This window comes from Macaca mulatta, chromosome 7 (genome assembly GCF_049350105.2).
Source record: "Macaca mulatta isolate MMU2019108-1 chromosome 7, T2T-MMU8v2.0, whole genome shotgun sequence".
Classification (NCBI taxonomy): Eukaryota; Metazoa; Chordata; class Mammalia; order Primates; family Cercopithecidae; genus Macaca; species Macaca mulatta.
In genome coordinates this window covers 31,794,843-31,817,136 of record NC_133412.1, presented here as the reverse complement: position 1 = coordinate 31,817,136, position 22,294 = coordinate 31,794,843, and the positions used below count along the sequence as shown (strand labels likewise).

Below are 22,294 nucleotides of genomic sequence, written 5' to 3'. Positions count from 1 at the left end.
ACAGTATCTCACACCTGGCAAACAGCCAGACTCATACCCAGGACTTAATATTTGTTTGTTTGTTTTTAAGCAATATTAAAAATAACATTACTTCATATCTATTTTTAAAATTAAATTACCCATACTTGTCAAGAGCAGTAGTATAGTCATAGGAATATTGACTACTCATGTACCCATTTTATCACTCATCATAGCTTCTGAATGTTCTTGACATGAAATTTGAAGCATTTTGTTTGGTACCTTTTTCAGTCTTATATCCTGTTTAGTAAGAATAAATTGTCCCTTTAAATCCCATTTTAAAATGCAAAATTTTAAAAATCTCTACAGATACAATTAACATGTCTTATCTCCAGGAGACTGTTTAAATCAATATAAATCCCATAAAGATAATGAGATTTTAGAATATTTTGATATAAGGATTCCAATACTTAGAAGGGTAGAGTTTTCAAGACGAATTAGTCAGTCACATCTGATGAAATAAAAACAAATTCCAATAGTTTGCAGTTCTTGTGAAATGGCTAATTACAGTAAACACAAACCATTTTTTATCTGTTTTGTTATATAAAATACAAATTATAGATAGAAAGGCAGATAATGAGTTTGGGACCAGCCTGGCCAACATGGAGAAACCCCTTCTCCACCAAAAATGGAAAAACTTAGCCGGGTATGGTGGCGAACACCTATAATCCCAGCTACTCCTGGGAGGCTGAGGCAGGAGAATCACTTGAACCTGGGAGGTGAAGGTTGCAGTGAGCCGAGATTGTGCCACTGTACTCCAGTGACAGAGCGAGACTCTGTCTCAAAAAAAAAAAAAAAAAAAAAGGAAAAAAAGAAAAAAGAAAGGCTGACAATGATAAAATGGATTTGACTGATTTTACTTATTTTTATGTTTAATTGATTTTGCTTTTTATTTATTATTCTGTATAGTAAGTCACTGCAAGAGTTAAAGAAAAATGCTTGCAAGAGATTTTCAAATCATTCTAATAAAAGAGAATTTCTTTTTCAATGAAAATTACTAATTTCTTCTTTTCCAGAAAATGCTTCTCATCGTTATTACATTATTTCCTGTTGACAATTGGATATTATTGAATTTCCATGGATTAAAAATGTTTTACTTAATTGATTTTTTTTATTGCGCCAATAAAAGCACACATCTCCTCAGTAATACATGGAACTGATTCTTTTCTTCTTGCCTCAGAGAATGTGTTTTCCTGAGTGTGATTCTAAGACCTTCCTTGTGACCTCCCACCTTTTTACACTTCCATTCAGTACATTTGGTTATACCCCAGCAGGCTTATTGTGGGTAAGTTCAGTATTACAGCTGAAGAAAGGTCAGAGCTACCAAGGGGTGGCTGGAGCCCTGGGTCTAGAAATCTCAATTCAGCATTCCTTCTACCCTGTTACCGTGCACTCGTGTCTCCCAACTTACATAACCTACCTGCTTGACTACTCTGAGGGTGAATTCTAGTTACTTTTCTAATATCAGGTACAATTATAATATGTTACTAAATATATTAACCTAAATATATTTACCCTGGGATTTTTAAATTCTCATATGATCCTGCTTCCCCTAAATCCTACAGAATTCCAAGAATAGTACGTGACATACTTTTTCAAACACTATTCCTAATGACCCAGTTTCATTCTTTTCTTGGCATTCACCCAAACACAGCTGCTCATCAAGAAAACACTTAGAGAATTTTTAGAATTACTCTCCTATAGATTTCACTATATTGGGAAATTAGTATCATCCAAGAGGACTAAGAGTGTCATCTCTAAGAATGGTTTAAATAAATGATTTTTGGCTGTTATTTAATATTTTAAAAGTAGGAGGTTAGTCTTCCTAATTAATGAATATGCAATTGCCAAGGCTTACTTTCAGCTAGAAAACACCACATTTGAAATGTGAGTAATTTGGAAATCTATGGTAATTTCTTCGATTATAAGTAGCTAAGTCATCGATGTGAACAATAAATGGGTTTTTAAGATGATAAATCTGCATTAAAGAAATAGGAAGTGCAGGAAATCAGATGCGAATCTTGGAAATAACTGAACTTACTAGTAGAGAATTACAAATAAATTGGGGTAGGGGTGTCAGAGAAGACTAACACCATAAAACAATAGCATTTTTTCAGATCGCCACAGACCCAGAAAAAAAGAAGACTCATTTTATTTAACCTACCTTTGCAAATCTTCTCATTAAGTGAGATAACGCTTCAGGATTAGGGCATTCCAGTTTCTTAATAATCTCAAAGCTCTGATTCAGCTGAGCAAACACATCAACCACGGAGCAAGAAAAGAGGGCATGCTCAGATGTCTGCTGGAACTGTGAGGAGAGGAGGTGAAGCCATCCCAAACAGTGCATTAGAGGGGGAATGGGAAATTCCTCATTATTTCCCATCAACAACTGAATCTCCCGCATCATATATCTACATTTCCCAGTAATAAAATGCCTACGCACTTTAAAATCATTAATTTCCTTTGCCAGAAAGTGTGGTGGAACTAATATCACGGGGCAAGCTGCTGCTAATTGGTTTTTCCACTGCAGAATTGAGGTACTGGTTCTTTTGTATTTCATTTTCCCCACAGGGAATAGGTTAGCTTAGCAAGTCGATTGTGGCTCAAGATTTTGGGAGCTGCTGCAAAGAGACTGGGAGAATGTCTGCTCCTAATCTAGAAATCCTGGAAAAGTTCCAGGACAACAAAGATGTTTTGTACAAGCTTAGGGAACCTGTAGATTCAGATTAATGTAAGAATTAAAGAAAAACTTGGGAAAAATGGGTGACTGATTTTTTTTTTTTTAAATAAATTTAGGCAAGTTTCTAGGGTTCTGACCAGACCACTGAAATTGTGTTTTACATTAGTTTTGGTCATTGGGAATGGAAACAATTAATAACGATGAGTCTAATAATTCCCATTAGGTTAAAAGTAAGCAATGTGACTGAATCATGGCAATGAACATTCTGAAGGTGATTTAAACTCACTCCATCTTTTTTGTCTCTTCCCAATGCTCCATGAAGGAATTCCATCGACACATCTTCGTTTTCATCTAGCCACTGCATGACAAAAGGTTCAAACCACCTGTAACAAATTAATAATGTTACCTACCACAAAGGACATCATTTGCATATAATTAACAGGAATGTTGCTCTTTTTGTATATGAGAGTAATTCAGAATCAACAATCTCCTTTCATTCTCTCTTGCAGTAAAGGTCTTAGAGACCTTTACCTGTTCTCCATTAAATCAATCTCCTCCTCTTTACCTCCAACCTCTACCCAGTTTGGTTCTTCCCATGCTGTCTCAAATATGCTTAGTTTCCAACAGCTACGCTGTAATTCCCTTCAAAAGTCAAACTCTTGTAAAATGTAGACCTTGTGTGCTCTCTTCCCTATCAACCCATTTATTAATTTTTTAATTCTTTGCCATTGAGCTTCTACCCATTCACATTAATCTGTAACTGATCCTGGGTGCTTACCTCGGACTTCTTAGTTATCATCTATAATCTATGGACAATTGATTTTTGGAAATTGTTTAAGATATTTTTTCTCCATTCTGAGCATAAATTCTTTTTTCTGTATGTATGCTCAGTTGATCTAGCACCATTTATTTAGAGCACCATTTATTCCCCCACTGCATTGAATTTGCATCTTTGATGTAAATCAGGTAATGCCATACACGTGAATTGGCCTCTGGACTATTTTGTTCCCTTGGTTCATTTGTTATGTACTGATATGGTTTGGATCTGTGTCCCCACCAAATCTCATGTCAAATTGTAGTCCTCAATGTTGAAGGTGGGGCCTGGTAGGAGGTGGTTTGATAATGCAGGTGGAGTTTTTATGAATAGTTTAGAACTATCCCCTTGGTGCTCTTCTTGTGATAGTGTTTGAGTTCTCATGAGATCTGGTTATTTAAAACTGTGCAGCACATCCCGCCTCACTCTCTCTTGCTCCTGCTCTCCCAATGTGAGATGCCCCACTCCCCCTTTGCCTTCTGCCATGATTGACAGCTTTCTGGGAGCTTCCCAGAAGCAGAAGCCACTATGCTTCTTGTACAGCCTGCAGAACTGTGAGCCAATTAAACCTATTAATTTTAATTTTTATTTTTTTACCTAGACTCAGGTATTTCTTATAGCAGTGTGAGAACAGACTGAGAAATGCATTAACATGACACTCTCTTAAGAACTCTATCTTATTAGATAACCAATAATGTAGTTCACCAGTTTGTAGATTGCCTTTGTATTTTTAAGCACTTTGCATTTCTACGTGCACTTTAAAAATCGTGTCAATTTGCACAAAAATATCTCTTGAAATGTGCATAGGGTTGCATTGAAACTGTAGGTCCATGTGGGGAATTACTATCTTTATAAATTACTATCTTTATAATAATGCATCTTTTTAGGAATGTTACATATTTCATTTAGTTCATCTTAAATTTCTCTCATAATATTTTATAGTTGCTTGAAAAGATGGCTTGTATGCCATTCATCACATTTATTTCTGGTGATTTTAATGTTATTTAAATGGTATAATTTATATATAATTTTCCAATTGTGACTATAATACAGAACTTTAATAAAGTTTTAAATAGACCACACTTTTAAAATTCTACTTCAAAAACGTTTTGAATTTTCATCTACTTCCTGTTTTAGCTGCATTCTACAAAACTGGATGTGCCATATTTTATTAGCACTGAATTCAAAATATTTTGTATTTTTTTTAACCATGATTTCTTTCTTTACTCATGAGCATTTAGAATATTCTGCTGATTTTCTGTATTTAGTTATCTAATTATCTTTTTGGAGTTGATTTTTGTCTTAATTCTACAGTGTCAGGAATATATAATACATGATTTCCCCTCTTAACATGTATTAGTAAATGTACCGTGTGTACCTAATAACAATATGTATTTTATCATTTTTGTTTATACATTTTATACGGATTTTTTGTGTGTAAGCATTGTCAATGAAAAATTATGGAAACTCTGGCTGATCACATATATATATAGAAATATAGACACCTATATAGATAGATATTGCTAAATGTTTTATTCATATTTCTCAAACTTTTTTGTTCTTACTGTTTTTTTTGGGGGGGGGTCTGAGTTTTCAATTCATTGCTGAAGAAGCATAATCTCCAGATCGTCATTTAGTCCTGTTGTCTGGTAGCCTTTAATTTTTTGATGAATATTATATATTGCCCATGAAAAATTGTGGACCTTTGATCTAGACAGTGTTGCGTTTTAGATTGATCTCTTTCCACTTTGCCGTTATTTCTAGGGCAGAGACCTTCAAGGGTCTCACCTGAAAGCCTGGAGTGTTTATAATGTTCCTTCTTTCTTATTTTTTGTACACAATGTATGATTCCATTTATATAAAGTATAAAAATCTATAAAACTACCCTATGCTATTAGGCATCAGATGGTGGTTACTGCTACAACAGGAGAGGCTGTTACTGTAAGTAGGCACAAAGGCGACCAGCCTTGACCTCTAACATTTGTCCCTTCCGCACTATGAGACTGCTAACGTATCTACTTAGTTCCAAATCTCTTAGTGCCCACTTTCTACTTGATTTTTTTTCTGCCCCAATCTCAACACGTAGGCAAATTAGGCATCAGAAAATGCCTTCAGTGGGAACTGCCTGTGGAATGTTGTGCTCATATCTCTGTGGTTTCCTTTTCTCTGGGATCTTGGTCTCACAAACCCAAGCAGCCTTCATAGCACCATCACCCATATTGTTTCTCCAGTCCAGGAAGACAGCTGTAAACTCTGGGCTACTGTTGGCTGTTTACTCTGCAAGCCCTGTGTTGCAAACTGGCAGATATATGGGGGTGAAGAACATGGGAGAGAAGATGCAACAAAATACAGGACTCATCTTAGTGCATTTCTCTTTTCTCAGGGATCTTAGATTCTCAAGTCCTGGTTACCTTTGTTGTCTTTCTGATGCTGGTTGATTTTTTTTACCTTTTTATTTTTGGCCATCAGGGAACATATTAATCTGATTTTAGTTTAGTGTAGAGTGTCTAGACAGAGCCAGAAGCAGAAGTGTCTGGAAAATAGCTCCTCTGTTTTACTTTCCTATTCCTTATCAATGATACTACCAACAACTTAGGCATACAGACCTCATGCTTAACTCTTTCCTCTTTCTTGTTTTTTTTTTTTTTCTTTCATTTCAATAGGTTTTGAGGGGAACATGTGGTGTTTGGTTACATGAATAAGTTCTTTAGTGGTTATTTCTGAGATTTTGATGCACCCATCATCTCAGCAGTGTTTGCTATACCCAATGTGTAGTCTTTTATCCCTCACCCCCCTCCCGCCCTTTCCCCTAAGTCCTCAAAGTCCATTGTATTATTCTTATGCCTTTGCTTCCTCATAGCTCAGCTCCCACTTAGAGTGAAAACATACAATGTTTGGTTTTCCATTCCTGAGTTACTTCACTTACAATAATGGTCTCCAATTCCATTCAGGTTGCTGTGAATGTCATTATTTCATTCCTTTTTATGGCTGAGTAGTATTCCATGGTGTGTATATATATACACACACACAGACACCACAATTTCTTTATCCACTTGTTGATTGATGGGCATTTGGGCTGGTTCTATATTTTTGAAATGGTGAATTGTGCTGTTATAAACATGCATGTGCAAAGATCTTTTTTGGTATATGACTTCTTTTCCTCTGGGTAGATACCCAGAAGTGGGATTGCTGGACTAAATGGTAGATCTACCTTTAGTTCTTTAAGGAATCTTCACCTTTCCTCTTTCTTTGAACCCCATATTCTTTAATTGACAAATTCTGTGAATTCTGTCTTCAAAGTTTCTCTCCCATGTCTTCATCCTTTGCATACGTACTGCAATCACTCTACATTATCAGTATAGCCTTTATTTAACATGAAGACTATAATTTTTACTGTATTTAAGTATGTTTTATTTGACAAAATAAGTTGTATGTATTTACTGAGTATAACACGTTGTTTTGAAATACGTACACATTGTGGAATGGCTAAATTGAAATAATGAAAAAATGTATTTCTTCACATACTTACCATTTTTATGGTGAGAACATGCAAAATATGTTCTCTTAGCAACTTTTCAGAATACAATACACTAATTATAGTCACCATGATGCATAATAGATCTCTTGAACTCATTCCTCCTACTTAACTAAAATGTTGTATCTTTTGACCAAAATCTCCACAACACCCTATACCCAATAGCATAGCATTTTTAAGTTATCCCACTGTCCCACTAGTTCTTATATACTTTGTATGGGAAAAGTTGTGTTAAAGAGCTATTCTAACTTCACCTCTAAATCATTCATTACCTTATAAATCTCTTCTCTTCCCCCCATTCCTTGTCTCTTCCAACTCCCACAATGCCTGATGAATGTGGTACAAGCTTCACAATATTTATTTATAACAATCTGGCTCAAAACTACTTTTCCTACATTATTTTTAAAAACATTACTTTGTACTAATTTTATAGAAATAGAAATATGCCTCACTTCCTATGGATGATAGATAGTTCATATATTCTTACCTCCATAATTATGCTCATAACTTTCATTTTCATCTTAATGCTTTTTCTCCCTTTCCTTTCTGTAATCTGGTAAATTTTATAAAGTCTACATCTAATGCTATCCCATCCATGAATATTGTGTGGAGTTCCCCAAACAGAGGTAATTTCTCTCTTCTGCGAAACCCTATTGCACTTTGCTTACGCTCCTTAAATTAGCACACATTTCATTCTGCCTTGCTTTATCATGATCTTTGAGCTTATCAGAATCTCCTAGAGTATAAGTTCCTTTCAGGGTAGGGTCTTTAGCTTCTTTTCTATTGCTCTACAGCACTTGGCAAGTACCTGGCATAGGGAAGACCTCTTCATTAGAATAAAATAGAATTCTAATACATACCAAATGCAGAATATTACATGAGTCCTTGTGTGATTATAAATGTGTTTGAAAGAGGCATATTGATGAAAAAGTTCCCTGTTAAACCACTATTTCTATTTTAGAAATATGAATTCCTAAGACAGTTACAAGTTTGAATAAAAAGGAAAATGTGAATATATCGGTCAATATACAAGCACCATACTTTCCCCTAAAAAAATCTGTGTTCTGGTACTTTTACAGAAAATCATTCATTTTATCACGTGAGCCATGTCTTATTATGTATTTTTTTTTGTCTTTGAGTCGAATATCCAGATAGGGCATATTTGAAATATGCAACACAATTTAATTAAATATAGTTCCCAAAGACACGCAAATCCTGTAATGTTAACTTCATAACAGAAATTTCTTCATTCCAATGAAGATTATGTGAAGAGATTTTAGTGCTGCACAATTCAGGTGTAATTTTACAGGACTGTGAATTAGATCTGAGGGTGTGTGTGTGAAAATCACTACTTACAAGGAGTATTCAGGAACAGCATCCTTGAAGGCGGGAAGTTCACGCACATATTCATTATAAAACCATTTAACTTTGAAATGCAAGTTCATATAATCAGTGCTCTTGCATAACCGCTGATTTTCATGTTCTATAACAGATAAAATCAAATATTTAATAAAGCTTGGTTTGCCAACAATGCTGCTATGTTCCAATCTATTTTTATTAATAGAATTTCTAAAAGGAAGAAAATAGTATATTAGATGTAAAGGTATAATGAATTGCTAAAAGCAGACCTAAAATTTTACAAAATGAAGAAATAATTATAAGTCCCACATAGACTAGGTCAAGCAGTAATGCGAAATAACTTCAATGTTCTAATCCATGTTACTAAAAAATGTGAAAAGTCTGATGTAGTTACAGAGTAATAACATACTAAAATTTCTCTATCTGCAAATGTTCATATTTTCACTGCTTTTAGCTTGATGCAAAGTGACAGAGAGAATTAAAATTCTAAGCGTGCATAAAACATGAGTCAGGAGCTATAATCATTGATTAATTAGTAATAGAGATATGAGGTGAGTAGATCACATTTCTGGCCTAGTTATTTACTCCCAAAGCATTAAAATAGTTGAAAAGGAGAGAAAATATCTCTAACTTATGAGGCATATGATTTCTTCTTCATTCTGTAGGTTTACTTAAAATTATCTTGCACCCTTTGGCTTTTCTGATACATTTTTAGCAGGATTTCCTATTATGTGGCATTTTTTTCTCTCTTGCTCAAAAAATATAGCTTAACACAGTTGTTAAGCTATTGTGACCTGGACATACAGTGCTGGGGAATACAGACAAATAATGTTACTGAGCATGTTTATGCTATTTTTCCCTCCTTAATAATATTTGGCCAATTTTCGCTACAACTATAAACACAATGAAACCCAAAATATACCTAGCTATATCCAGGTTGAATGTGCCCTCTGAGAAATTGTGCTTGAGGTCTGTGAGTCTCCTAAGGACTTTGATTTATAGCAGAAACATCCTACACTTTACATTCTAAGCTAAATTCTTAAAACACTATCTAAAGCAATTAGATTGTTATAAACAAATTAAAGGCATCCCTGCTTTTCAAAACCTGATATGAAGGACTGAAATCCCAATAGTGAACGTAAGAGAGAACTCAACCCCAGGTCAACCTTTTCAAATTATCTGAACAAGGATTAATTCAAGACAAGTTGTAGAGCAGAGAGAGGGGGGGGGGAGAGAGAGAGTGAGAGGGAGAGAGAGAGAGAGAGAAGGAGAGAGGGAGACAGGTAGGGAGGGAGGGGAACATAAAGACATGTACTCACATAGAAACAAGAGTAATAAGCTAATACTTCTAGGCCAAACTCCCAAACAAAATCTTAGTCAAGATGATATTTTGCCTTAGCTCCCTCCAAATTCATTTCACTCTTTTCACCATTCAGTATAAGCTCTCCCCTAACCTCTCTCTTCAGATGTCTAGTATCCCTGTGCTCTTTAAGAGAAAACATTTACTTGATAAACTCAGGTACAAATTTAACACAACACTACCCTGAAACCCAGACCAATGGAGACCTTTTCTTTGGGACTGATGAATTTAGAAGGTTCAACTTATCACAAATATAGACTCATCATTAAATAGCTCTTGAGCTCCTCTATCACTTGGGATCTTACACTTGGCGCTGGCACAGAACAAGCCAGAATACTAAGCATTTCCTCTTGTGAGTAACACCACCTGCTCTTATGATTCATGTCCTCTAAGACCCAGAGAAACATTTTGGACCATTTTGCCTCCTGTGTCCTAGAAACAAAAGGTGACAGTGTCCAAATGCTACCAAGGTTTGCAGGTTGTACCACTGCTGACAACAGGAAGATACTGCTTTAGAGTGTGGGGAGAAATTTGTGCTCTGGAAGCACTTAGGTAAGAGAAGGGGCAAACTAATTAACTTGCCAAATTCTTCCCTTGGAGAGCAGAAATGCAGTAGATTATTGCATAATCAAGCATCATTAACAAGCACCCATTGCTTACTTTCCTTTGGTTCCACTGTATGCATCTGAAGATAATCATAAATCTCTGCAGTACCATTAATTTAAAAAAGTGCACATAATGGTCGAGAACTATGTTAAATATTAAATAATTCATATGATGTTTAAATTTGTGTATGTAAATTTCTATGTTAATATACATGAAGCCTGATACTTCTTTGCCAACTAGATGGCCATTTAATGTTAAAATTGTCAATAGTTTTATTTTATTTTTAAAATCTAGATACATGAGGCTTAACTAAATTTTAACTGTATTCAAATGATTTACCATAGAAATTTGTATCTAATATTTATAATTTGTATTTTGTTTTCATTTAAATAAATATTTTGAGTACTTTAGAAAAAACTTTCTGAAAACTATATATAAACTGTATCTGAGAACACAGAGAAATCATTTTGTTTTAATTTTTGTATTTGAAAGTTTAAATTGAACCTTTGTATAAATTGTAGACTTAAACGTATATTTTGAATACAGCAACCTTTTATTTTTTAATCCTTTAAATATTAACAAGGTGTGTAAACTATGATTTGGTAGAAAAAGAAAATACATAGGTAGAATTTAGAAAAAGTAAAGGTTGAAAAGAAAAAAGAGAAAACATTTCAAAGTGAAGGTGTGCTTTAATTTTAAAAAGAGAAAATAGTGGAAACAAGCAGATATCATGTGACTTAGGAAAGGCATTGTTTGGCACCACATTAAGCCAAATGTAAAATATCTGAAAATTTTTATTATAAGAACAAATTAGTGATTTTGCTAAAATAAAGGTGAGAAAGTATATTTTCTGAAAAAAATATACTGATTTATGCATACATTTACTTAAAAACAAAAATATTACCAATCTAAGCATAACACTCAAATATGCATATTGATAATTACATTTTAACTTTTGCATTTTTCCAGCTTTTAGCATCTTAAAATATAACTGCTATTACATACAATTTTTATCATGTTGATATGAAGGGTTTTCTTTTAGGTAGGAAGTTAGGATATGCTTTATTTAACAGTTTATTAGTTAGATTTATAAAATATAACTATTTAGGTCTATGGTATGTGGACCTTCATCGATGCTCTTGCCTCTGCAAATGTTAGGAAGGAGCCTGAATTAATGTGTTATTTTTTCCAAGAGTATTTGCACATGAACAGATGCTAAAGAAAAAGGCAACTCAGTTTCATTAACTACCAAAAAATGTTTACTGGGTGTGTATCTTGCTCTAGGTTGCATGTAAGGCATTGGAAATATAAATATGGACACATTGATCTGAAGTGGATGGAGCTTACGGAGGAAAGGGTGATATGTTCACTTTCAATTCAATACATTATGGCAAGTGCCATGATTTTCTACAGGTACAGGATGTTGTGGTCTCTTGGAGGAGATGAATTTAGCTCTCTGCTTTGTGCTTTAAGTGAGCAAGTTAATAATGAAATGATCTGCTGATAGTGGTATTTAGTGGGAGAGAGGAATTTATGTCAAAAGAAACATTACATAAAACAAGACATTTTTCCTTACTTAAATGGGATACTATTTAAGACGTGTGCATGTCTGTGAAATTATGTAACTATGTTTCCAATGAAAACCCTGAGCTTTTTCCTTTCTCTCTACTCATGTTTTTAAATATTTTGGCAGTAAGTTTGAGTGAATATTGAATTTATGCCGTGCCATTAAAAAAAAAAAAAAGTTTCCCAATCCCTGTCCCTTGCAATGCAGTAGGCTCTATACTTTGGACAGCAGGTAAAAGCCAGCAGTAGGCCGCATTCTGGTCAGTTTTTCAGACAAGACCTTCAGTTTATTTGCTTAACCCATCTGTACTTCAATTCTCCATAACCATAGAAGTTGTTTCTTCCTCCTTATTTGACTGCTCTGCTCAGAACTTACAGATCTCCTCCAATTCATCCTTCTGGACTCTGCAAACTCCCTACATTCCTACAGTCTCTTCATTCCTGTTGTTCCCACAAAAGAAACACTTCTGTCTACTTTATTGCAGCCACACATAGGCAGACCACTTCTTCACTTCACAAGTCTCCCTGTTGAGGATGGATATGGGAAAGGAGATAGGAAAGATACCTTAATCTTTCTAAAGAATTAAAACTGGTTTTATTCTTATCTAGAGACTACTCATTCTAGTTCCTAAGAGTGTACCTGCTGTGATACTCTAAGTATCAGGGTCTTACCAGCCTCTTTGCTGGGAAAATATATTAGAAAAATGACTAATCATTTCCTCCTTACAAAGTTGCTTCTAAACCCATGGGAATTAATCTTTATCCATTTATGCTGTTTCTCTCATGCACTACCAGCTGATATTTATTGTTCTCTGTGGACAGAAACAGGGGAGATCAGTATCTGTTTGCCTATTCTGCCAGTTCAACAAAAGAGTAATTGGGTTCTTTGATGCATTATGCACTTCAACTGATATAATAAAAGATTTTCAATATATTGAGTTAATTGGTGATATAGGTTAATCTCGAGGACAGTACAAACAAAAATGAAAAGAAATGATATGATTCTATATAATGAGATCTACCTGTGATGTTTGCCCCAAGTGGCAAATACTAAATGTAAGATTTTGTTTGTTTGTTTGTTTGCAGTGACTTGTAATACAGAAATCATCAAGAACCCCAGTATTTGTGGCAGGTTTAACTAACTGGTTATCAGACTATGTCCTTTTCCTCTCAGGCACACAACCAGACTACATTTTCTAGATTTCCTTGCTGTATGATTGAATCTGGGGCTCTACTACATCACAACAAGATTTTCCAAGCTTAAGACCCACTTATTAATTACCCTCCATAGTGCTCTGCTTTCTAATTTCCTTCCTCTTTCTTCTTGTATACATACATGTAGATGTATATATACCCATATACATTGAGGCTGTCTCCTTGCCTTGTTGGAACTGTATCAGTGTAACTCTAGCTGGCTCCACTGTGCACCACTGCACAGAAAACCAGTTAATCAAATTTGTTAAGTTCATGTCGAGATAAAAGTATATAGGCTTTGAATGGGGAGTAATCATAGAAGTCAACTACATAGGCTTTGTGGATAGTCTAATAAATATTTTACCTTCCTGTCATCCTTGTTTCGTATTCGTGGTCTCTCAGTTACATTCTGGGTAGTTAACGACTCTTAAATGATTCTATAAAAAGTGAGCTGTTGTTGTTCCAAAATGCAAGCGCCTGTTTTTCTTATGTGTTCACACATTCCTTCCATAATGGGTACTCACATACCATACAGGAGATATTTAAAATAAACTACAATTATATCCTAACTAACGCCTACCAAATAATCAATGTAAGATATCGTCATATAAATTCAAAAATATACCTCAAATTACCTTCATTTCTACTCGAATTATCTTCTGCTTAGTGGTAGACTGCGTTGACAAAATGGCATCAATCTCATATGATGTGAATGACTCTCAGAATTTATTTAGCCATCAATCCTCCTACATTTTTAATTTTGGCAGCAAAGATTTCACTAGCTCATTACATTTACAAAATAAAACATTTAATTAGTTTTCCAAGCTGCAGTGTAATTTTGTACAAAATTTAATCTTTGAATTTCAATGAGAAATATGAATATTTTACTACCAGGATAAAAATGGTTCATTAAAACTGTACAAGGAAAAAGCTTGGCAATTTGGAAGAATGTGACTATTTTCCTTTAAATGGTGCTTACCAGCACTCACTTGAAAATAATATATTTTCTTCAGAAAGTGTTTATTCATGGGTTTTATTCTGTGTAATGCAGAAATGTACAATTAGGTTTTGGTTTACACAATAGGAATGGTATATTCTTGACCCATTCTCATGCCAAAGGAAAATTTGCTGCTATCATCAGAGTGTCGTTTTTCAGTCCTTACTTTGTGACATCATTTTATTGCATAAACACTGCTTTACCCTATAGTGTGTAACATATAATTTCATTAAGACTAGTTTAATCATCCCTCTCCATGCCTGCTCTAGCTCTAATGGGTGGTAATATAAACGGTCTGGAAACAACATGAAATAAAAAACCTGTATAAATGATGTTTTACTAGCTATTGTGTGCTTACAAACAAAAAATTTTATCACCAAGAAACTTTGGTTCTAAACTATGACAGACGATTATAGATACAAAACACACATAGGCATTTCCAAGGTAATTATAACTTCATATTAAAAATATTTAGATGGGATCATGGGTTCTGTTTTATATGCTAAGAATGGTAAGCCATGTAATTAGAAGTTAAAAAAATAAGGTAGGATGAGTTACCATTTTCTATTTTAGAGAAGGTTTATAAAGATCTTATAATGTTGGGAGATCTTTGGAGGCAAGAAATCATCAAAATCCTGGCTGCCAAAAGTAAGCTACAGTGTTAACAAGGTTAAAGGTTAGAGTAATAAAAATGAAAAAAATAAATGACTATACATAATATGTCAGAAAAGATCATCTAGACCAATGTGAATTCTCTAGAGAGGAAAATAGGCAAAACGGAAAGATTAGTCACAATTGTAAATTATGGTAATCAAATTTCTTTTCTCTCTCTCTCTCTTTTTTTTTTTTTTCAAAAAAAAATGGAGTCTTGCTCTGTTGTCCAGGCTGGAGTACAGTGGCACAATCTCAGCTCATGGAAACTTCCACCTCCTGAGTTCAAGCAATTATCCTACCTCAGCCTACCAAGTAATTGAGATTACAGGTGAGTGTCACCACACCCGGCTAACTTTTGTATTTCTAGTAGAGATGGTGTTTCATCATGTTGGCCAGACTGGTCCCAAACTCCTGACCTCAAGTAATCCACCCGCCTTAGCCTCTCAAAGTGCTGGGATTACAAGTGTGAGCCACTGTGCCCGGTCATTATGATAATAAACTTTCTTAAGAATCAATGACTTTGGAGGAAAAAATATAGTCAATTTTTGTAGGGTAAGAAAAAAGATATGGAAGTTTCTTTCATGACACATTTCTGATATCAAATCTTAGCAAAATACCAGGAAAAAAGCAAAGAAAATTAATGAAATATTGCCTTACTTTATGACCACTGAAACTCATGCCAGAGGAAGTTTTATTCTTGAGAGAAGTAGCAGTTGGTAGTTTTGCTCATAGTTACAAACAATTCCTCAGCAGAAACCCGGAATGAATCCAGGATCCCTGGGTTCGTTAAACCAAGAGTGATGTGAGGTTGGATATACCTCACAGATACACTCTCTGATTGATCTACTTAGAATTCTGGCCTAGATCTATGAGGTATGCTCTGGTTGGACATTCCTCGTAGATATACTCTCTGATTGACCTACTTGAATTCTGGCTTATATCTAGTTCTGGTCTGGATCTAAAGCCATGCTGGTATGTTTAGAGGAAGAGTCGCTCCATGATACAACTTGAAAGAATGCTGCATGACTTGTCCAAGCCATAGACCTGAAAAATTAGGAAGCAGTATAAAGGTAGATCCACATAATCTGATGTTGGAAATAGAGATGGATAGTTATAAAGAAAAAGAATGGGCTGGAAAGGGAAAAGGTATTTTTTAAAAAGAGACAGCCAGCAGGCTGGATCATGATAAAAGATAGGCATCCAAAGAAGCTCTTGGCATTAATTGACAAATCATTGACCAAGTGTATTAAAAAAAAATAAATTTCACTTACTTTGCATATTGACCCATAATCCTAGAAATAAATATAGTACAAAGTATATCTGTGAGAATTAGAACTGAGGACTAAAATGTGGATTTCATTCTTTTATACAACATATATTTATTGACTATTCTACTATGAAGCAGGTACTATTTTCATTTTTCTTTTCTTTCTTTCTTTCTTTCTTTCTTTTTTTTTTTTTTTTGAGACGAAGTCTCGTTCTGTTGCCTTGACTGGACGCTGGAGTGCAGTGGCATGATATTGGCTCACTGCAGCCTCTACCTCCCAGGGGTTCAAGCAATTCTCCTGCCTCCGCCTCTGGAGCAGCTAGGATTACAAGCGCCTGCCACCACACCCAGATATTTTGTGTGTGTGTGTGTGTGTGTGTGTGTGTGTGTGTTTTAATAGAGACGGGGTTTCACCAGGCTGGTCTCGAACTCCTAACCTCAGGTGATCCGCCCACCTCAGCCTCCCAAAATGCTGGGATTACGGGCATGAGCCACCGTGCCCAGCCATCAGGTAATATTTTCTATACAGGAAATACAGCAAAGAAAAAGACACCGTGTCCCTGCCATCATGGAGCTTATAATATAGTGAGAAGTGGCAGACAATAAATGACATTCAACATAATGTGAAGTATGTGAGGTACGTGTTCTGGAAAGAAAGGGAGGAAGTGGACCTAGAGTCCATTCTTTTGATAGGGCGCTCACGGAAGGTGGTTCATGAGATGACAAGAGAGCAGAACTGAATGAAGTCAAAAAGCAAACCACAGAGCTGTCTTCTGGAAGAGCATTCCTGGTGGAGGATACAGACAGTGAAGTGGCCCTCAAGCCAAAAAGTGTGCTTGACAAGCTCAAAGAGATGCAAGGAGGCCAGTGTGACTGAAGCAAAGTGAGTTCAGGGAGTGTTGAGATCTGGGTTCAGAGAGAAAACCGGACTAGGTCACATAGGATCTTGTAACCCATGACTGAGACATTTTCCTCTAAGAGTTATGGAATAAAACTGCATGATTTTGGTCTAATTTACATTTATAAAACATAACTTTGATTGCTATCTGGTGAATAGATGACAGGGATGAGAAAGTGGAGGCAGAAGGATATGCAGAAGGCTACTGCAGGCGAACAAGCGACTTGGACACTTGGGTGGTAGCAGTGATGACTGTGGTAGAAGTGGTGAGGCATGAAGTCTAATCTTGGTTCTGTGTCTTTCCACTACATAGCCTTACCTCTCACCTCTTTCCTTCCTAAATAACCTGAGACCAAAAATGGTAACTTATTGAAATTTTGTATCCCTGCACAACCTTGTTGCTTAGAACCATAAATGGATGAATAGTTGAATAGATAAATGGATAAAAGAATGTAAAGACTGCATGCAGTTTATTTGCTATTTTCCTTTCTTCATTTTCTTCTGGATCTTACCGGGAATGGAGTGGATCATCAATCAGACTAATCAACATTGGACTTGGCCTACAACTTTGCTGGTTTATAGCTTCCAATGGAGAAAAGTCACTGCTGCATCTTACTCATTTTTTTTTTCCTGTATTAAAATAAAAGGCCCTGAATGTGTCAGAAAATTTTGTTGCTAAGAATTGTTGATAAAACAAAAACAATTTCATCCATAATAATTCAAAATAACTACTCATAAATAATCAGTTTCAAGTATGTCTCAGAATCTTATAACTTTAATTACAAAATCATTACTTACAGTTTTTTATTAAAAGACTCAAATCTTTGTGGATTTTACCTCTTGAAATTTATGGTACATTTTCTCATTACTTATTGAAATGTAACCTGTAATTGAGATCTTTTTGTGGCGGGGGGGAGGAAATTGATTTCTATCAATTATTTACAGCATACAAAAACAAACAGTAGGAATTTCTCTTTTTGGTAGATTTCAACTAAGCTATTTTTTCCTTAGCTTTTCTGAGTTTGCCTTCACCTCCTTATTATTTACCAAGAAGATGGGCCCAACCAATAGGTCATGAAGATAAAGTGAAAACATGTTCACTTAGTTTATATTTTGACGGGAATTAAAACATCCTAAATATTTGATTAATTTAAAATTTATTATTGGTGGGAATAGTTATTTACTTACTTTATTGATAATATATTTCTTTAGTAAGTCTAAGTTTCCTTTCTCTGTATGCCTATTTCAGTTTTGACATGTTCAATTTCAGCTCATGGTTTTAAAATAACATCTGGATAGGAGTTCCTAATGTATCATGTCTCAGTTTTACACTGAAAATGCATAAGTGGACACAGAAAATCATGAATACTTACATGCTCACTAAAAAGTAAAACTGATCAATAACCATGGCTAGAACCTAGGGGAAATTTTCAAAACAACTGGATCTATAAAACTGCAATACAATGACCCACTCAGACGTGTTTGAGCACCTAAGAGCACTGTCTCACATTACAATCCTGACTCTTACTGTTCATCTCTTCCTCACCTCCAGTTGCTTGCCAAGTATGAATGAGAAAACTGTGTAGCTAATAATCAGCTTCCTAGATGCTGTTTTTTTGTTTTGTTTTGTTTTGTTTTGTTTTTCAGGGAAGCCAGAGTTCTGATTCATAATCCTTCCCAACCCTGCAACAAATAATTCAATGTATGAAAGGTATGGAAGACCACTTCCAGAAGATAACTAGCCAGGAAGTGTGTGAGCGTGCATGTGTGTGTGTATGTACTGTGTGTGTGTATCTGTGTGTATGTTCTGTGAATATGGGTGTTTCTGTTGGTAAAAGGTATGGAAAAAGGTGAAAGGGAGACAAAGAAATGCCAGTGGCATTTTGCATTGTAGGGAGAGTGTTCCTCACAATTAAAATAACCTTAACATCCTATGCAATGGCAAAGACAGAAAATAAATAATGTGAAGAAAACAGGGCCAGGTGTGGTGGCTCACGCCGTAATCCCAGCACTTTGGGAGGCTGAGGTAGACAGGGTGAAATCCCGTGTCTACTAAAAATGCAAAAATTAGCTGGGCATGGTGGTGTGCACCTGTAATCCCAGCTACTCGGGAGGCTGAGGCAGGAGAATCGCTTGAACCTGGGAGGCGGAGGTTGCAGTGAGCTGTGATCCCACCACTGCACTCCAGCCTGGTGACAGAGTGAAATTCCGTCTCAAAAAAAAAAAAAAAAGAAAATAGGCTAATTCTCATGAAAAGAAATTAAAAACAAAGAAAAATTGCATCATCTAGATTATTTAGAGCAGGAGTTCACAAACTTTAGTCTGAGCTTGTTAAAATGCAGATTCCTAACTCCTACTCTCAGAGATTCGGTAAGTCTGGAATAAGCATTCAGGTGAATATAAGAATTCAGATGAATATAATGCAGGTGACCTGGGTGGCATATGTTGATTGACACTGTCACCAAGGTTAAGACAGATCTCTGAAAAACCAGCTGAAGAGCAGAAGACAAATTTAATTTAAAAGTGGGAAAAGTGGTAAGATGATGTCTTATTTTCTATGAAATAGGAAAACAAAGTTACAAGAAGGAAAGACACTTACAGAATAAGATTACAAACTATGACAGAGTTGCAGCCCTAGTATTCACTATACTAGAAAATTAATATTCACTGTAAAATTTAAATTGGATGTTAAAAACTACCTAAATGTTTAGAGTGCTTCTGACAAATAGTTACATTTTCTTAATATTCAAATGATTTTTATAAATTAATATTAATAAACTAGTTCATTAAAAAGAGGATAAGAAATTCTCATTTACAATGGCCTTTAGACATGTGAAAAATGTATAACTATGCTCATATTTAAAGAAATGACAATTTAATGAGATATTTGTCAGACTGACAAATAGTAAAATATACACTGCTTTTCTCATTAGGGAAAAATTGGTAATATATATCAAAATTTTTAATGAGCAAGAGACTTTAAGATGGGTCAACTAGAGGTACCTGGCACTTGCCTCCTCCACACAGAGAGACCTAAACACCAAGTAGGTAACCATCTGTGGAATACAGCGTCTGGGAGAGAACAGTGGAATTCAGCAGAGAAGAGACAGAGAACCTCTGAGCGAGGAAGGAGAGAGAAGTGAAGTAGCTGGCCCCTCAGGATCAGCTCAGAGCCAGAAGGAACTTCCCATCATGGGAAAAAGGTGAACAAAAGATCCCCAGTGGTTTAAATTCCCACTGCCTGCTCCTACAGTTCTAACACAGGAGAACCGTTTGGCTCTCACAGGCCCTAAGACTGGAATAGGAGCTGCTGCGAGTTCACTTGATGGGATTAATTCAAAGAAGGAGTTCACGCTGGGTCCTGTAACCCCTCCAAGACCCAAACAGCAGCAATATTGTGCTATATTTAGAGCCCAGCCCTCACTAGAGTACACTGTGCCCTGAGAGCTAAAAGCTCCTCCATCTCCATCACTGAAGCTCTGCTGACATCCCGCTATGTCCTTCCCGAGGAGGTCTGCAGTATCATGACATTAGCTGGACCCAGCAGTGCAGCTGAGTTTCCACTACTCTAGCCCATGCAGTGCCTTATACCCCAGGGAACATGTGGTACAGCACTCCAGAGAGGCTGCCACAAGAAAAACTGAGCCAAAGTGTACATTCCCCAGGGCTTGAGAGCCACCTGCCTAGGGCCACTGCCATGGAGAGCAACCCTGCCCCCAGCAGGAGCAATACTGCCACGCACCTGCAAGTGCCTTCAAGGGCCTTGGTTATCGGCCCGTCCACACGCCATCCTGGGACCTGAAGACAGACTTGTCCCGCACATCACCACCGCTGCCGATACCCACACAGGTCAACTGGAGGCCTGGGGATTGGTCCATCCTGCCTGCCACTGCTGGCATCCCCATGCACCATCGGGGACAGGACAGGGCTGCTCTACCCACCACAGATGCAGCAACTCTTCATGTCCTCTGGATTCTAAGGATTGATGTGTCCTGCTTGCTACCACTGGTGCTTGCACACACCATGCAGGGACCCAAAGATAGGCCCATCCCTGCCCCATAAACCACCCAAAACCTAAGCAGCTGCAGCATTGTGCTATTTTGAGAGCCCAGCCTCACCAGACTATATTGTGCCCTGAAAGCCACTGCTGCTGCAACCAGTACCTGCATGTATCATCCTGGACCCTGGGGACTGATCCACCCCACCTGTCCACTGCAGGTATACACACACACACACCTTCTAAGACCCTGATCAACTCATCCTGACCCCCACTACTGTAGCATGTGCATGTCATCCAGGAGCATCCAGGAGCATTAGGAAAGGCCAATTCCTTTCTTACAGTCTGCACCCAAGTGTGTTTCTCAGGGGCCAGGGACTGGCCTGCCCAGTCCTGCACTGCCACTACTGGCTCCAGCACACACCATTCATGGGCCTGAGAGTTGACCCACCACCACTACTGCCACTGCCAATGTTATGCATACTGACGCCACCACCACTGGCACCTGAGGACCAGCATGCCTAGCATCCCATCCCCAGCAATGCATTGCCATAGCCTCCACTAATAACTGCAGCTTAAACCACAGAGGAACTCCAATACATTAATGACACTGATTACAGCCAATGGAATGATACAGAGAACACACTACTGCGCCCTGCCGGAAACAAAGCCAAAGCATCCTACCCAACCAATACTATAGTTACATAGGTTTTGCGAGCCAAGCCCTCATGAGAATACATTGTACCCTGAGACCCTAAAGCTGCTGCATCTACAGATCCCTGAAGCCCTGCTGACATCCCCCTCTGCTGCTAATCTGATTTCCTTACATGTGACTATAGGAAAAAGCCTTTCCATATGAAAGCTAATTCATAAAATCAGAAAAAGTGACTGTTACATCAGATGTGCAAATAGTAAATGCAAGAACCCAAGAAATAAGAGAAAGCAAGAAAATATGACACCTGCAAAGCAACACAATAATTCTCTAGTAACAGATTTCATAGAAAAGGAAATATATGAAATACTTATAATTTAATTAAAAATGGTAATATTAAAGAAACACAGCACAAGAGAACACAGATAACAATACGAATGAATTAGAAAAACAATTCATAATCTGAATAGGAAATTCAACAAAGAGATAAATATCATTATAAAGAAAAAATGATGGAACTAAATATTTAATGAATGAAAAAACATAATTGAGAACTTCAACAATAGATAAGGTCAAGCAGAACGAATAACTTATCAACCTGAAGACAGGTCTTTTGAGATAACCCAGTCACACAAAATTTAAAAAAAAAGAAAAAAGAGTAAAAAAATTAACAAAGCCTATGTAACACATGAAATAT

General features: G+C 36.4%; 1 protein-coding gene across 1 annotated transcript in view; it reads right to left on the bottom strand.

Annotated features, from left to right (window-relative positions):
* Window positions 1–22,294, bottom strand: part of UNC13C (unc-13 homolog C) — a 653,225-nt gene that overhangs the window by 126,195 nt on the left and 504,736 nt on the right. The window contains exons 19-21 of the mRNA XM_015142282.3: window positions 8,404–8,530; window positions 2,985–3,081; window positions 2,183–2,326 (exon numbers count right to left, since the gene is read on the bottom strand). Coding sequence (XP_014997768.3) covers window positions 2,183–2,326; window positions 2,985–3,081; window positions 8,404–8,530 — 368 coding nt within the window. The remainder of the gene's footprint in view (window positions 1–2,182; window positions 2,327–2,984; window positions 3,082–8,403; window positions 8,531–22,294) is intronic.